Source organism: Aphelocoma coerulescens, chromosome 5 (assembly GCF_041296385.1).
Source record: "Aphelocoma coerulescens isolate FSJ_1873_10779 chromosome 5, UR_Acoe_1.0, whole genome shotgun sequence".
In the NCBI taxonomy this organism is placed as follows: Eukaryota; Metazoa; Chordata; class Aves; order Passeriformes; family Corvidae; genus Aphelocoma; species Aphelocoma coerulescens.
Window position 1 is genome coordinate 56,959,834 of NC_091019.1, and position 17,220 is coordinate 56,977,053.

Genomic DNA, 17,220 nt, shown 5'->3' on the forward strand with positions numbered 1-17,220 from the left:
GCATCATTCACCAGTTTCCTAAAAAGTATGATCCTTGGCATCCAAATAAATTTTAGAACAGTGCATGTTCTACAACTTTTTGTTCCCTAAAGGCTAATGCTCGGCTGGCAAAACGAGGAGGCAGAACAATGGCAATCACACCACGTCACTATTTGGACTTCATCAACCATTATGCCAACTTGTTCAATGAGAAGCGAAGTGAACTGGAGGAACAGCAAATGCATTTGAACGTTGGTCTTAGAAAAATCAAGGAAACAGTTGATCAGGTATGTATCTTTAAAACTTTGCTCTTTGTAAGGCTGGAGTGATTAAATAGATCTCAGTGCTTAATATGAATTCTCTCTTCCATGTTAAAATTGATCTCAGGTGGAAGAATTGCGGCGTGACCTAAGAATAAAGAGTCAGGAGCTGGAAGTGAAAAATGCAGCAGCCAATGACAAGTTGAAAAAGATGGTGAAAGATCAACAGGAAGCTGAGAAGAAAAAGGTAAAAATTTTTATTAAATCTCTGTGCATGGCAACTATTTTATTTACAAAACAGAGTCTACAGAGCAAGTACTGGAAGAAATTCAGCTTCTAAAAAGCATATTTTGTCTGTGAAATTTCCTTACAGGTTATGAGCCAGGAGATTCAGGAACAGCTGCACAAGCAGCAGGAGGTCATTGCAGACAAACAGATGAGTGTGAAAGAAGATCTTGACAAGGTGGAACCTGCTGTCATTGAAGCTCAAAACGGTATGTAAACATTTGAAGAGATCACACTGTGGTCTTGGATATACAACTGGTCTATGGGAATGTGTTCTCTTGTGATCTGGCTTGGTCCTGTCTAATAAAAGTGTAGGCTCTTAGCATGGGGCTGAACAGAGTTGAAGAAATCCCTTCTTCTAAATTCACAGTCTTTGAGCTGTGATTTTTGTGCTATTTTTTTTTTCCTGTGTGTAATAGTACCAATCTGATACTTGATACTCCTGTGGCTTGTGGCTTAGTTTCTGGCAGACCAGCTGTAGAAAGATCAGTGATGCCTTGCTTTTGTACATACAGCATACAGTCAAGCTGTCCATTCATTAAACTGGGTAGACAAATCACTGGTTTTGAGTCAATTGTTTTTAGGCAGCAAAGTAAGTTGCCATTTGGCAAGTTGATACTCATGGAAGTCTTGTAATATAGTAGTTATTCAGGAGTATCTGCTTCTGTAATAACCTCATATTCCTTTCTAGAATCTTGAAGCATTTTTACAAATCCAGGGTGTACTCTACTGGGCTTTGCTAACTGTTTGCTTTCTTCCCAATCAACACTCTTCATCTTTCTGGCCCTGGTTAGCTGTGAAGTCAATAAAGAAGCAGCACCTGGTAGAGGTCCGTTCCATGGCTAATCCACCTGCAGCAGTTAAGTTGGCGCTGGAGTCCATCTGCCTGCTGTTAGGTGAAAGTACCACTGACTGGAAACAAATACGTTCCATCATCATGAGAGAGAACTTCATTCCAACCATTGTTAACTTCTCTGCTGAGGAAATCAGGTAAAATGTGAGATATTTATGTGAACAAACTATTTATAAAGAATGGAGGGTCTTAACTGGACTGTCCTCTGTGTAATTGCTTTGGTAGCACGTGACTTCCTTTGACACCAGCTTACTGTACATGATGAGCATGCAGGTGGTACAGGAAATGGACTGCTGAAACCAAAGTGTATCATGCAAACTGGAGCAAAGCTGCTGCTTGTTATGTGACTTCAAGGCATGGTTGCAAAGCAGTGTGTTAGTGTCCAAAGCCCCATTGTCAGTTGAAAGTGGCCTTGCAGCAATAACAGACCAGGCTGCTGAGGGCTTTATTCAGCTTAGGAGGTCAGCCTCTTAGCTGACTCTGAATGTGAGTTGAAGGTCAGACTAGAGACATCTGAATTCCCTTCCAAGTCCAAATTTTTCAGAGCAGAGCTGAGCAGCTTGTGAGTGACTAATCTTAAAATATTGATAAAATTTTTTTATCACCTCTAAGCTGTGATGTCTGAAACAACGTATGGAGCTACTTTAAACATCCCAGCTACTACTCAGCAAAACTGCCAGGGAATGTTCATTGTCCCCTGTGGAAGGCAGGCTAGATAAAGGGATACTGAGCACCTCTGTGCTGACATACGGTGTACTCACGCTATGTGTAAAAATTTTTCCCTTGCAGTGATGCCATCCGGGAGAAGATGAAGAAAAACTACCTGTCAAACCCAAGTTACAACTATGAAATCGTAAACAGAGCATCACTGGCCTGCGGACCTATGGTGAAATGGGCAATTGCACAGGTAAAGTCAGCTTGAGGAAGCAAAGGCAAGGTGAAAAGAGTGAGCCAGAAGGCATATAGCAGTGTCTAAAGGCTCTGAATTTGCCTTTATTCAGCTAAGAACTGCAAGCTATTTTGCTTCAAAGAAATGGGGTAGATGGTTCAGATGAATGCTTATGCGATATATAGTGCTGTGCCAGAGAATTATTAGCCAGTTGTGGTACAGCCTCTGCACTGGAAAACTTTGGGTTTACAGTGAACATTAGTGGATACTTTCTGTATGTAATGTCGTTCTTCAGGACAATACAGTTCTTCACTGGAAAGTGCAATGCAGTCTTCTTAATGAGACTGTATTTGTCTTGCCTCAGAGTAGAACACACTCAAGGCAGTTGTGCCAAGGTCTTTTAGGCAGACTTTTAAATACTTGACTAGTTTCCTAAAGGAATAGGCTTTGGGGAATCTTGCCCCCAGAGTGAGATACCCAAGAAGGGTTTTACCTGCTGTTGGTGTTCAATACAGCAAAATGTTTAGCTTGTTAAAACTGTGCCTGCTTGGAATGGCATGATCTGGAGAGACTGTATTTAATTTGAATCTTGCCAACAGGTCCTGTCCTAATTGTTCTGTGGCTTAGCTTTACTCATTTCATTGCTAAGAAAGGCAGATTAGCACAGTACTGGCATGGACACCATGTTGAATATTTATGTAAAATGATGCTGTGCACTTCTTAATGTGGTCTGAACCTTTTGAATGACTCTGTAAATCTACAGAGCAGCACAAGAATCTTGCAAAAAGCAATTATGTTTCTGTGCTTAGTTTAAATTAGAGTCCTAGGGATTGATAAACAAAGTTTCTCTAAAGTAGTTTTTAACTCTTACACAGGTCAGAAGTACATAAATTTGAAAAGATGCAGTTGATAGTATATACCTGAATGCTGTGGTCCTTGTTAACAGTCATTTTTGAAAGTATAAAGGTTCTATTTACCATTTGCAGCTGAACTATGCTGATATGTTGAAAAGAGTGGAACCTCTACGCAATGAACTGCAGAAGCTGGAAGATGATGCCAAAGACAACCAACAGAAAGCAAATGAAGTGGAGCAGATGATTCGTGATCTTGAGGCCAGTATTGCCCGTTACAAAGAAGAATATGCAGTACTGATTTCGGAGGCTCAAGCTATTAAGGCAGACTTGGCTGCTGTAGAAGCAAAAGTAAGACTTTATATACCAATAATTTTCCATTCTATAATCTTTGATAGTCCAAAATCGAATTGTTCTTCAAGCTTGAGAGTGGACTTGGTTGCTTCCCTTCTGCAGTGCATTTAAACTGTTTCATCTCTGGGTGTCATGAGGCTTCTCAAGAAACCTATCTGGAGTTAGAGAAATATCAACTCGTGTTGCTACTAGATTAACAAGACAGTTCTCATAAGGTTTAAAATACGTATAAAGCCTTTGAAAACAGGCATGGATGTAGTGTGATTGTAATGTCTTAACTGGACTTAAAGGAGGGGAGGGTGGATTTTCTATGTACTTGATCTCATACATTAGTATGTTGCTACTGTACTAGTACTTAGCACTTTTAAGTTCCTCAAGGTAACAGTTAAAATCAACATAATAAATTAGCACTGAAGTGGAGAACCCCAAATTTAATCTCATGCTGAGCTTTTAAATTTAACTTGGGCCTTGAGTTCTGAGAGACTTGTAATATGACAACAGTTCATCATCTAAAGAATCTACTTTGCCACTTATTTCTAGGTAAACCGTAGCACAGCTCTTCTGAAGAGTCTTTCTGCTGAACGTGAAAGATGGGAGAAGACAAGTGAGACTTTCAAAAACCAGATGTCCACTATTGCAGGAGACTGTTTACTTTCGGGAGCTTTTATTGCTTATGCTGGCTACTTTGATCAGCAGATGCGTCAGAATCTGTTCACTACATGGTCTCACCATTTGCAGCAAGCAAATATCCAGGTAAAGATCCGGTCATGATAAGTTAACCATAAACTGATTTACTGCAGGAGTTAAACTTTAGGATTGCTAGGTAAAGAATGGAGCAGTTGGAAAAGAGCACTTTGTAGAGCTGCATTTACTTCAAATGTCTTCAGCAGCTGGTTGGAGAATGTCACGTTAAATATTAACCGTGTTTGCTTCCTGCAGTTCCGCACAGACATCGCAAGGACCGAGTACCTTTCCAACGCCGATGAGCGGCTGCGCTGGCAAGCAAGTTCTCTGCCTGCAGATGACCTGTGCACTGAGAATGCCATCATGCTCAAGCGCTTTAACAGGTACTTCATTCTAAGATACCGAGTTCTGAAGCAGCATTCTCACAGGAGGCAGGCAGGGTTTGCACCTATTGAATCACAGTAGCTCCTTCAAAAAGCACTGTTTCACTGGTGTGTGAAACTAATGTTTGTAAAAGCTTCTCAACCATGTGTAAAACATAAAAACTCCCGTTCACCTTTGCTTGCCTTTTTTTTATGCTTAGCTGTTAAAATAAGTTGCCTTGAACTGAAGCTGTTTTGTTGCCCAAATACAAACTTACCTTTCAAAACTCTGAAGTGAGTCACTGAACCTGCCTCAGCTTAGTGAAGGAATAAACAAGGTTTTAGAGTTGAGACTAATAATGCAATGTAAATTCATAAAACTGTTTCAACACTGTCTGCAGTCAAAACCTAAATAATGAAAGTGGTCTATTATTAACTTAAGGTATCCCTTGATCATTGATCCCTCCGGGCAAGCTACAGAGTTTATCATGAATGAATATAAAGACCGTAAGATAACTCGTACAAGTTTCTTGGATGATGCTTTCAGGAAGAACTTGGAAAGTGCCTTGAGATTTGGTAACCCACTTCTGGTTCAGGTTAGTGGCACGATGATGTAGAAACTATTTAAATTCTTGAATTCTGTCCTGTGTACTAGAAAAGTTTGCAATTGTTCTCTTAGTAACTTGCAAACAACTTTATTTTCAACTTACAATTTCACAAGTAAACTAGTGATACATGTGGTGTTAGTCCTGAGAAGAATTAGTGAGCTACAGAATCAAAAGAATGTATTTCCTTTTCTACCATTTCGAGATCAAATTCTTTTATTTTGAAATGATCTTTTTTTTACTTCCACACTATAAAATGACTTGCAACCTGTCTATCTGTTCCTTTGTTTTCATGTGCTTTCTCTAGTCATAGATAATGGCAACTGATATGGCTAGTTATCTAGAATTAAATCTATTCTGAGTATCAGGGAGAAATTTCAGTAATATAAAGAAATAGGCAACTATAGGAATAGTTGACTTTCACTTGAAATGGGTGTGTTTTTTGCTTCTTAGTATGGAAATGGGAAAGATCAATAACTGTTACTTGTGCTGTTTGGATAGGGTTTCCATGCAATAGAGCTAACAAAATTACAACCACTGATAATACTCCTCTTCTGCCCCTGTGTAGCTCAATTACACATCTAAAGTGCAAATACATTCTGAATGTGATCCCTATTCCAAACCAACTGCCAGTTGTTTACTCACCAGAATTTTAATTCCCAGTTGGATTGGGAGTTTTAGATTGAGACATTTGCAAACAACAGTCTTTAACACATCTTTCTAGGATGTGGAGAGCTATGATCCAGTTCTGAATCCTGTTCTGAATCGTGAAGTCCGAAGAACTGGAGGCAGAGTTCTGATTACTCTGGGAGACCAAGATATTGATTTGTCACCATCCTTCGTTATCTTCCTTTCCACCAGAGATCCAACAGTAAGTAAAACAAAAGCTGTCCTGTTTGTAGAAATGGCACGTGAAGAGAGCTGAGAAAGTTTTCCCATGTTCCCTGTGATAGGTTGAATTCCCACCAGACCTCTGCTCTCGTGTTACGTTTGTGAACTTCACAGTAACTCGCAGCAGCTTACAGAGCCAGTGTCTGAATGAAGTCCTGAAAGCTGAAAGACCGGATGTTGATGAAAAACGCTCTGACCTCCTCAAGCTTCAGGGTATGTTTACCAAAATTAACTTCCTTCTGTTCTAGAAGATTACAGTGGGTTTACTCTAGTGATACACAGTGAAATATCTTCATACACTGTTGTTTCAGGATGTCCAATGGCAAAGTACACACAATACACATAATTCTTAAAAACTAACATATCTGTACAATGTGACCTATCTTTTCTTCTAATTAAGGTGAATTTCAGCTGCGCTTACGTCAGTTGGAAAAATCCCTACTACAAGCACTTAATGAAGTGAAGGGACGTATCCTGGATGATGACACCATCATTACTACTCTTGAGAACCTGAAGAAGGAAGCAGCAGAGGTCACCAGAAAAGTAGAGGAGACTGATATTGTCATGCAAGAAGTGGAGACTGTTTCTCAGCAGTACTTGCCTCTTTCTACAGCTTGCAGCAGTATCTACTTTACTATGGAGTCACTGAAACAGGTAGGTTGAGTTCTTCCAATCAGGAGCTTGGTGTATTTACTGGATAAAGCTAAATAGGCACTGCCCAGTATTGCACTTTGGTAGGCATACTCTGCTGGTTATCAAACATCAGGATTGTAGAGAGAAAAAATAAACTCTCTTCTCTTTCAGATACATTTCCTGTACCAATACTCCCTCCAGTTTTTCTTGGACATCTATCACAATGTCTTGTATGAGAACCCAAATCTGAAGGGAATTACAGACCATACTCACCGTCTCTCAATTATCACAAAGGATCTCTTTCAGGTTCAGTTTCTTAACTAATAAATGTAATTCTTTAATCATTTTTGAAGGGTCAGAGTTCAAAGCTTCTTACACTACTACTCTGTTTTGTTCCTAGGTGGCCTTCAATCGAGTGGCACGTGGCATGCTACACCAGGACCACATAACGTTTGCCATGTTGTTGGCCCGAATCAAACTGAAAGGCACTATTGGGTAAATGTTTGTTTTCTTGCTTCACTTCAGTTGAAAAAGGGAGGGCTATCTTAAAGGCATCTAGCTAAAGTCTTCTTTTCCCTTAACATTAGGGAACCTACATATGATGCAGAATTCCAGCACTTCTTGAGAGGGAAGGAGATTGTACTAAACACTGCATCTCTCCCCAAAATCAATGGTTTGACTGTAGAGCAAACAGAGGCAATGATGAGGTTGAGCTGCCTTCCTGCATTTAAGGACCTTGTTTCAAAAGTTCAAGCTGATGAGGTAAGTGTTGGCTAGGGTCTGTCTCTCCACTGAGCTATCTTGTTAAGCTTTCCAGGTGTGTCTGCTTGAAGAGCTTCATACTTACATATAAGCTCTCCTGCTGTGGGAAGAGAGGCCCTGAAGATGAACTAGTTGTAGTTGTGGAAATGAATGTTCTTAATTCCTTCATAACCCAGCTGTGAAACTTGTAAATACCAGCATTGTTCATCCCTCAGAAACAGTTTCACCATTCATCTGGCTTTGTGGTTGACCAGCTCTGGTTCCCATGGTAGAAGAAAGTGTGACACTGCAAGTCATTTACTGCATCACCAATGTGTGATAATTATGCAGTAGAAGGAAGCAGCCCCAGCCGTACATAACTTCATTATGGTGGGGTCTTGGACGTGTCTATGTGGCATAAATTTGGAATGTACTCATCTGCTGAACACTGCAGCTTCTCATGACTGAAGTGTTCAGAGAGTAATACATCTTTGTCTTGACTGTGAAACTGTATGTCCCAAATTATGTCCATGTCATAAATAGTACCTGTTTGGTTTGCCCTGCCTAGTTTTTATGTTAGAAGTTGAATTCTCTTTGCTACATCTAATTTTTCTCAAACTGTTCAGCGTGGGGTAAAATAACATACAGCTTGGGCTGGGACTTGGTAGAGATCTGTAGAATCAGGAGTGCTGGAGGCAATCAGTGAAATCAGGCATATCAGTGACATGATTTGGCACATCTAAAGAAAGCATAATAGACAAAGTGTAATTTGAGTTTTACATGTCCTTGCAGCAGGTTTCTGTTGTTATGAAACTCCAGTTCAGGTTTTTTGCTTTTTTTTTTTTCAATACAGCAATTCTGTATCTGGCTGGATAGCAGCTCCCCAGAGCAGACTGTACCATATCTTTGGACTGAAGAAAAACCTGCAAGTAAGTGAAGTTGCAGTGTTGTCCATACCAGTCCTACTGTAGTGATCTAAGCAGTTACTATGATTTTAAAAGTAATTCTAAAGTAGAATTTAATTTGGACCTTAATGGTTAGGAAAATCATGAAGTTGGGACTGTGTAGGAACCTCAAATCTAGTGGGTTTGATTCTGGATTGTTTTGGAAGGTTTCTTTGTTTGGCTTCATTGGGTTTTTTAAACCAAACTGTTCCAAGCAGTAGTTACTACACTTGGTTGCTGCACCTTAACCTGTGTTCTGGTCTTCCACTAAGGATGAAACATAATTCTACAATCTCATTAGATTGTATAATAGTTTGGATTAACCTTAGTCACTGCCAATCTGGAGATAGCTCGGTACTCTGAAAAGCTCCAAGACACAAATTTTCTGAGAGCAGGGCAGTAGAGTGTTTCAAGGTGCAGTTGTATCTAAGCATGAAGTCTTACATCTTGCTACATTAGTTGTCAGTGCTGATATGTTAAGAGTGAGAACTTGAGGGTAACTTGCCCTTCAGTTCCTCCTTTGTCTGAAAGGTAACTTTAGGAAGTGTTTGCTGTCTTTGATCATTCTGGGCTCGTTCCTGCTGCTTGCTAAATTAAGGATTCTAAGCTCGTATTTACTAGCTGCTTATTAAAGTGATGCCTTGAGAGGCATCAAAAGCTGCTTGACCATTAACTGAAGCAGCTCTAGGTTATCTACCCTGTCCATGATAGACAAGTGTACAAGTGTATAGTAATTCTAAGTTTAGCAGAAGAGCAGATTATTTTGTGAGTGAGATGATGTGAAGAGATCTGTTGTCCCTGGAAATTAAAATCACTCATGGCAATAATTCTAGCTTGTAGATTTTGTAAACCAGCTGGAGCTGGTAAGTTTTTTTAAGCTGTCAAATTGAAAGCAGAATATAAGCATTTGATTAAAAAGTTGCATCTGATCTTTCAAAGGATAATTAGCTTTCTATATATGTAGTCTTCAGAGCAAGATGGGGAGAAACTGAACGGAGAATTGAAGACAGGAGTGTGTTGAGGATGGTTTTCTTACCTGTCCAACTAATCCTGTCTCCTCTTTCCAGCTCCCATTGGACAGGCCATTCATCGCTTGCTTCTGATCCAGGCCTTCCGTCCAGATCGTTTGTTGGCCATGGCACATACCTTTGTTTCAACAAATCTTGGAGAGTCTTTCATGTCTATTATGGAGCAGCCTTTAGATCTGACACACATTGTGGATACAGAGGTAAACTACTTGTTTTTGAGATGCTTAGTGCCACCTTGCATGAATTCCACAGTGAGTTAAGCTATCCAGTGAATATTTCTTCCACTTACCCTTCTCTGGTATGAGGAGTGGATTGTTCTTCTATTTGTTAATGTAAAACTAAGAGTAACATCATGGGTTTAGTTGTACAGAGGAAAGAAACACTGAACTTACTGCATTCTCATATTTATCTAATGATTGATTCATATCCTTTTCAACTTCTTGGGACACAGGTGAAACCGAATACCCCTGTGCTGATGTGTTCAGTGCCTGGTTATGATGCCAGTGGTCATGTTGAAGACCTTGCAGCTGAGCAGAATACACAGATTACTTCTATTGCTATTGGTAAGAGCATACCTTATTTCGACATCTAAGCATAATGAAATTGTTAGCAGTAAGAAATTTAGCAACCCTTTTGTCTTTTAGGTTCTGCTGAAGGTTTTAACCAAGCAGATAAAGCAATAAACACAGCAGTGAAATCTGGAAGGTAAGTTCTGTTTCATTTTCAGCTAGGATACTGCCTAGTAGAAAGGTAAAAGGGGGAAGTTACCTATTGGCTAGAGAGATAAAACTGTGAGTAAAACAAAAAAGTAGGCCTGTCTTTAGAATTTAAGTTTGTAATAGCAAGCACATCTGTTTACATCTTATATTTAAATATTATCAGGCGAAGTAGGTTGTACCTGCAGAACAAGAAAATTAACCCATTTACAGTACACAGGAACTGGTTCTATGTAGATGGTAGGTTTAAAAGAGGGAGGAAAATCTGTAGCATTGATATCATGTTCTGTTATTCTTTGTGATGATCACAGGCAGGATCCATAAGCTGTTCACTAAAAAGCACTTTCTCTGTTTTAAAAATTCACAGATGGGTAATGCTGAAGAACGTTCATCTGGCTCCTGGCTGGCTCATGCAACTAGAAAAGAAACTACATTCCCTGCAACCCCATGCTTGTTTCAGACTCTTCCTTACCATGGAGATTAATCCAAAGGTAATACTGATTTAAAATTTGATTTTCTCAGGCAGAGTAACTGACTTGCAGAGCTAGGAATGCTCCCCAGGGAAGGCTTTCTCATGACTGCCTTTCTGCAGTAAAGAAGGAAAATACACACCAGGGGAGTTACTAGGCTTGCTTTCTGATAACTGAATTGTAGCTGAAAACTTCATATTGTTCCTTTTGCTGATTCCCCTAACCTCCAAAAGAAAGGCAGGACTTGATGTGCTCACCATGAGGTTTTGGAAGGTAACAGACTGTGCTGGAATTTAATTTAGTGAAGGCTAAAGCAGCTGGATTTGAGCTTACTGATCTTCTCTAGGTGCCAGTGAATTTGTTACGTGCCGGCCGAATCTTCGTGTTTGAACCTCCTCCTGGTGTAAAGGCAAACATGCTGAGAACCTTCAGTAGCATTCCAGTTTCTAGGATGTGCAAGGTGAGACTGTGATTTGTGTCAATGAAACTGAATGCAAGAACACATTACTTGAAGTCTTACTTAGATGTTAAAATCTCAGCTTCTAAGATGTGCTTCAAATGTTTTTCTCTCCTCCCCCAAGTAAAGTAGTAGTTACTTGTTCTCTTGGTAGAATGTATTCAGTTTCAGTAGCAATCTAACATTGTCTGATACTTTGTAGTGTCTTAGCTGGCCTTGGTTTTATCAGTTCACTTGAAGTAACAGTTACTTGGTTTTGTGTTGGTTTTTTTCTCCTGTTCTAGTCTCCAAATGAGCGTGCTCGTTTATATTTCCTCCTTGCCTGGTTCCATGCCATTATCCAAGAGCGCCTGCGCTATGCTCCGTTGGGTTGGTCCAAGAAGTACGAGTTTGGAGAATCTGACCTGAGATCTGCCTGTGACACAGTGGATACCTGGTTGGATGATACAGCAAAGGCAAGTAGTGTTGTGTGCTTAGGCACAGGTGACAGATTACTTTGGATCTTCAGTGAAACAGTCTGTTCTGGAAACATCAAGGAAGCTAAATGAGTAGGAACAAAAAACCTGTTGGTAATTTAACAATTGTTTCCTGCTAATTATAGGGTCGCCAAAACATTTCCCCTGATAAGATCCCCTGGTCTGCACTGAAGACACTGATGGCCCAGTCTATCTATGGAGGTCGTATCGATAATGAATTTGATCAACGTTTGTTAAACACTTTCTTGGAACGTCTGTTCACTACCTTAAGTTTTGACAGTGAATTCAAACTGGCTTGCAAAGTTGATGGACACAAAGATATTCAGATGCCAGATGGAATCAGGTATCATTTTTTCCTTATCCTGATTTCTGTGTACAGCTTTGGCTTTTTTAATTAAAAAACGGCACACAAAGAAAAATAAAAAACCAAGCACATAACCTGTATTTCTGTGCTGTGTAAACATCTGTCTCAGGCAAAGCATTACCTTGGCATTCTGACAGAGGAAACCTTTTAATGAGTATTACAACTGTGCCTTGCAGGCGTGAAGAGTTTGTCCAGTGGGTTGAGATGCTTCCAGATACACAAACACCATCATGGCTGGGCCTGCCCAATAATGCAGAGAAAGTTCTTCTCACCACACAGGGTAAATCCAGAACTTTAACGATGTCTTCCATAGATTACCAGACCACGATTTTAACTAAAAAGCAGAAGAGAAATATAAATTTTGCTGAAGAGTCAATAGCTTTCTCCTTCTCTCTCTCAACATAATTGGTTTAACTTCCACAAGGGAAGACACTTGAGTAGTCCAGAAATTGACCAGGAGCCTGTGAATCAAAAAAGCCAGTCACATTTAGTCTTCCAGATGGCAAGCTCCTATCTTGATTGTGAAAAGCTTTATTGTAAGCTTCTGGAGCCACCTACAGCTGGGCAGTTCTGAATCTTAGGTCTAGACTGGGAATAATGGAAAGTCCTGGTTCTTGCATGTAGTGGGATGTTTTAATCTTGATGCCACTGCTTCTCTGACTAACAGCAAATCTTCTGTTTTAGGCATAGATATGATCAGTAAAATGCTGAAAATGCAGATGCTGGAGGATGAAGATGATCTGGCTTACGCAGAAACTGAGAAGAAGACAAGAACCGATTCTACATCGGATGGGCGCCCAGCCTGGATGAGAACACTGCATACCACAGCCTCCAACTGGCTTCACCTTATCCCACAAACCCTAAACCATCTGAAGCGGACTGTGGAAAACATTAAAGTAAGAGCTACATTTTATTTAACGTGGTCATAGGCAAAGCACAAGTTCGGGTGCATTGTGATTTGCAAGTACCGATTACACTGCTGAGGGGTCGGTGGAACCTGTGTTGATGCTGATTCTGGGTTGCATAGCCATGTAATGACCTGCTGGGTTTCTTGAAATGCTCCTAAAACCTGGTTTATGTCTTTTGGGTATTATCTGAAGAAATGCAATGGCAAACAGTCTAGTCAGGGAGCTGCAGCAGGCAGTCTGCATTAATTGTTCAACTGTGACTTCTACTTCCTTGCTTCTCCAAGGGAGAGGAGATTGTTGGTTGTAAAACAGTTTCTGCAATCACTTCCTGCACCACAGCCTGCATCTTCGTGTTCAATGCTTGTAGTCACAGTGTCACTGCTCAGTCCATCCAGAATTAAGGGGTTGCTTTTCATAGCAGTTTTCCAGCAAGAGCCTTGATCTGCAACTTACTTTCAATGTTTTAACCATCAGGATCCTTTGTTCCGGTTCTTTGAGAGAGAGGTGAAAATGGGAGCTAAGCTGCTCCAGGATGTTCGTCAGGACCTGGCAGACGTGGTTCAAGTGTGTGAAGGGAAAAAGAAACAAACCAACTATTTGCGTACACTGATAAATGAGCTGGTGAAAGGTATGGGAATTCAAATTGGCATCTCCCAGTGCTCTCTTTGCTTCTTGCACTGTGTAAGAGGCTGTTGTGGTCAGCAGCTTAAAAAAACCCCAAAAACAGTAGAAAAATGTGGATAGGCTTTGCCATTTGACACAAGCAATACTTAAAGTTGAGCATAAAATTCCCATTGGTTTGGTTTGAGATTTCAAGTTGAGGTTGATAATAGCCTAATAATTAGGCTATAGTAATAATAATAGGCTATAATAGTAATATTGTTAGGCTTTTTGATACAATTTATATTAGCAGCTTATTTTTTAAGCTGAAATCTTACTAAATTCTCTCAATTTCTGACTTGTGACAGAACAGTTATTTATACCACCAAGTGAGTAGTATTGGTCCTATAAAATCTCCTAGAAAATATTCAAGTTCTCTGAATTTCTATTTAAAGATTGTACATACATGTGGAATTTTCACTCACATCCTGCATGTTATAATATGTGGTGATTTGAACAAAAGCGTTTTCTGAAACACAGATACTTGACCTCTTCAGTTTTTTCTAAAGAACTCAAATCTTCATGGAGAGTTGAAGATAGGTCTTGCAGTAAATAGCTGTGTGTAACTGCAGCTGCTCTTGAAGGGTGTCTGTAGCTGTGAGGTGGCATTTTAAATATAGAGTAGGCCTGGAGGCCATTTGCTCTGTAATCTTTGAAAGTGCTTTCACTTACTGAGGGGCCTTTTAAAATGGAGGTTGATATTCTAGTCCAAGTCTTCAAAGTTTCAATATAGTGTGTAATTTCAACCTGTATATGAACAAAACTTAATTCTAATCACATTTTTTGTAGGTATTTTGCCTCGTAGCTGGTCTCATTACACAGTGCCAGCTGGTATGACTGTTATCCAGTGGGTGTCTGACTTCAGTGAGCGCATTAAACAGCTCCAGAATATTTCCCAGGCAGCTGCGTCTGGTGGAGCAAAAGAACTGAAGGTACCTTGTGCTGACTTCTTGGGGTTATTGGTGGAGCTGTGTAACTGCTTCCTGGAGTCTTCACATCAGGACTTCAAAATAGCTGCTCAGTCAATGAATTTGAGTCAGTGTTCTCTGAGATGTCTCTAAATACTGCTGAGCGTCTCCTGATCGCAGTGTGATGAGGCTTAGCTGGCTGACTGTGCACAGAGGGAGCATTAGTACTGCAGAACTACAGGAGACAAAGCCTTAGAGCAAAAAGCATCTTAGCAGTTACATGGTGTTCCAGTAGCAGCAGGAGCATTTTAATGTAAATAGATTGCTGAAGTATTTATAATAGTCATTAACTAATACTGCAGCTGAAATACATTTTTCCCTATATTTTCCCCCTTAAATAGAACATCCATGTGTGCCTTGGTGGCCTGTTTGTACCAGAGGCGTATATTACTGCTACAAGACAATATGTTGCCCAAGCAAACAGTTGGTCCCTTGAAGAACTCTGTCTTGAGGTCAATGTTACAACTACCCAGAACGCAGTCCTGGATGCCTGCAGCTTTGGAGTCACAGGTAAACTTAGCTGAGGGAAGGGACCTTGCTCTGAAATGTTTTCAGAAGCTTCTGTTATTAAATGGGCTTTTTCAAATGAAAAAGATCCTGTCGTTGCAAAAGTTAATACACGCTTGCTGAAAATGTTTACAGATTAGTTATTAGGGAAGTACTTGCAATGCTAATAAATCTCAAGATTGGGGCCAGTATATATTGAAGTGGTATCGCATAGTGTATCACCTACAACTTCTTCATTTTGCAGTATGAAATGCTTCTCATTTACTAGACTTTGCCCTTGAAAGATACAGGGGGAGACAGCCTTTGGATGTATGAAAGCTTGTAGGACTCTAAACTGTATTGCAATTTGCAGGCCTGAAGCTTCAGGGAGCTACATGCAGTAACAACAAGCTGTCACTTTCGAATGCTATTTCAACTGTCCTGCCCATTACACAGCTTCGCTGGATCAAGCAGACAAATGCTGATAAAAAAGCAAATGTTGTAAGTGTTGATGAAATTATTTAGATATACCTAGCAGTTTTTTTCCTAAGCCTTTATGGATACTTGTACCGGGCACCACAAATCAAGTTGGTGTTCTCTAATCACTCTCATTGTCATCTGGCATCTCATTTCAGGGCTAGCAGCAAACTGACATAGTGCTTCATGTCTTTCCTTTGTAGACACATAAAAACAAGAGGCATCCAAAAATGCTGTTGAGTGCTGTTTAGGTCAAAACTCAATTTTATACCTGTAGCAGCATCTGTGAATTTATTAAGTCTTGGGGTTTTTCCTCATATTTTGAGTACTGAGTTATCCGAGAGTAAATTCCCATCTCATTAGTACCATACAGTGTTACAGAAACCTGTTACACTCTTCAGCTGTCTTACACAACTCTTCTCTATTCATGTTTTTCCCCAGGTTACTTTACCAGTTTATCTGAACTTCACCCGAGCTGATCTGATTTTCACCGTTGACTTTGAAATAGCCACCAAGGAAGATCCCCGCAGCTTCTATGAGCGTGGCGTTGCAGTTCTCTGCACTGAGTAAACAAATTCATTTTCACTGGTTAGTGCTATAGTAAGTGTCAGTCTTCTATGTAGTGCTCACCTGTACTTTTGTAATCAGGGTAGGTTAGCAGATGGATTTGTGTCAAGTTGGCTGGAAAAGCAATGGTGCATTGGGAAGCTGATAGGCCAGAGAGATTTCTTTGAAGGAAAATTGAATGAGATTTTTAGATGGTTATTGGTAGATGTGATATTTGATGGATTATGTTATATTAAATAAAATATATAGCAAAAATGCTGACTGTCTATTTCTGTTCATATAATTCTTAGTGGTGTTTTTGGTCTGGAAAACCTATACCCATGATCTTTTCAGAGAATAAATAGAAGTTGCTCTTTGAGCTAACCTCCAGTAACAGGAACCTTGGCATGTAAGGCTGTAGTGCAGTAAGACACAAAGCCTGGCATCTGCTGTGATAATTCAGGCCACTGCATTAATTACTTGCAATGCACTGGTTCTTACTTGAAGTGACCTGCCACAATGCACTGAGAAGCTGGACCATCCTGAACTAAACTTCCTTGTCCTATGGACCACAGAGTTTTCCTCTTTCTAAAACTGCTTTTGTGGTGAAATAGGCCTCCAGATTCATGTCTCAGTAACCTAAGAGGAGGCTATTAAATGCTTACACAAGGAGTTACAATATTATGTGACCAACTGTTACTAAATCAGGGAGGCTGAGAGTTCCTGCTAATTCCTTGAGTTGCTGTAATGGTTTGGGCATTTGCTTACTTTTTCCAATCCTGAATTCATTGGCTAAGCATTTCTACCTTTTGACCATCCTCTCAGAACAGCTGTTCTCTCTGACAGTGGCTAAAATCAAGTGTTCAAAGACACGTATGAAAAATGCAGGAGCACAGCTTTCCAATCTCAAAATAGAAATTTTGGGAGCCCCTTCCTTCAGTGATTGCTCCTATGAAAGCAGTGACTTTCATCAACTCTTGTATTTTTCTGTGATAAAGGGTTCTATAGTACAAGCCTGTGCTGGGCGGAAAAATAGCTATCTCAGTCTGCCTCACATACTTGTTTTGGTCAATGCTTGCTGGTTACTAAAACAGAATCCTGCTTTCTGCCCTCTCACTACTGTTTTGCAAAGTTAATCGCTGAGATTAAACTGTTCTGGCTGGTTTTGTTACCTTAAAAAGTGTGAATCCCAGACCAGTAATCTTTGTGCCTGTAGCTCTCTTACCCAGCTGTGAGGAACAGAGAGGAGAACTACATGCATCATGATCCAAGATGAGTTGTAACTACAATGCCTTTGCTTTGTTTCAGCCTCGATGAGAGACTTGGCTTTCCA

General features: G+C 40.1%; 1 protein-coding gene across 1 annotated transcript in view; it reads left to right on the top strand.

The window, feature by feature from the left end:
• DYNC1H1 (dynein cytoplasmic 1 heavy chain 1) overlaps positions 1–16,176 on the top strand; it is a 45,891-nt gene extending 29,715 nt beyond the window's left edge. Inside the window, exons 49-78 of the mRNA XM_069018283.1 lie at positions 93–266; positions 367–486; positions 613–733; positions 1,319–1,514; positions 2,167–2,284; positions 3,253–3,468; positions 4,012–4,224; positions 4,411–4,538; positions 4,960–5,113; positions 5,847–5,993; positions 6,076–6,226; positions 6,414–6,667; positions 6,818–6,952; positions 7,047–7,141; positions 7,234–7,408; positions 8,241–8,316; positions 9,399–9,559; positions 9,811–9,922; positions 10,004–10,064; positions 10,443–10,566; positions 10,892–11,005; positions 11,287–11,457; positions 11,604–11,821; positions 12,019–12,122; positions 12,527–12,738; positions 13,225–13,378; positions 14,200–14,342; positions 14,720–14,888; positions 15,238–15,365; positions 15,783–16,176. Coding sequence (XP_068874384.1) covers positions 93–266; positions 367–486; positions 613–733; positions 1,319–1,514; positions 2,167–2,284; positions 3,253–3,468; positions 4,012–4,224; positions 4,411–4,538; positions 4,960–5,113; positions 5,847–5,993; positions 6,076–6,226; positions 6,414–6,667; positions 6,818–6,952; positions 7,047–7,141; positions 7,234–7,408; positions 8,241–8,316; positions 9,399–9,559; positions 9,811–9,922; positions 10,004–10,064; positions 10,443–10,566; positions 10,892–11,005; positions 11,287–11,457; positions 11,604–11,821; positions 12,019–12,122; positions 12,527–12,738; positions 13,225–13,378; positions 14,200–14,342; positions 14,720–14,888; positions 15,238–15,365; positions 15,783–15,911 — 4,473 coding nt within the window. The 3' untranslated portion in view covers positions 15,912–16,176. The remainder of the gene's footprint in view (positions 1–92; positions 267–366; positions 487–612; positions 734–1,318; positions 1,515–2,166; positions 2,285–3,252; positions 3,469–4,011; positions 4,225–4,410; positions 4,539–4,959; positions 5,114–5,846; positions 5,994–6,075; positions 6,227–6,413; positions 6,668–6,817; positions 6,953–7,046; positions 7,142–7,233; positions 7,409–8,240; positions 8,317–9,398; positions 9,560–9,810; positions 9,923–10,003; positions 10,065–10,442; positions 10,567–10,891; positions 11,006–11,286; positions 11,458–11,603; positions 11,822–12,018; positions 12,123–12,526; positions 12,739–13,224; positions 13,379–14,199; positions 14,343–14,719; positions 14,889–15,237; positions 15,366–15,782) is intronic.
• The last annotated feature ends 1,044 nt before the right edge of the window (positions 16,177–17,220 follow it).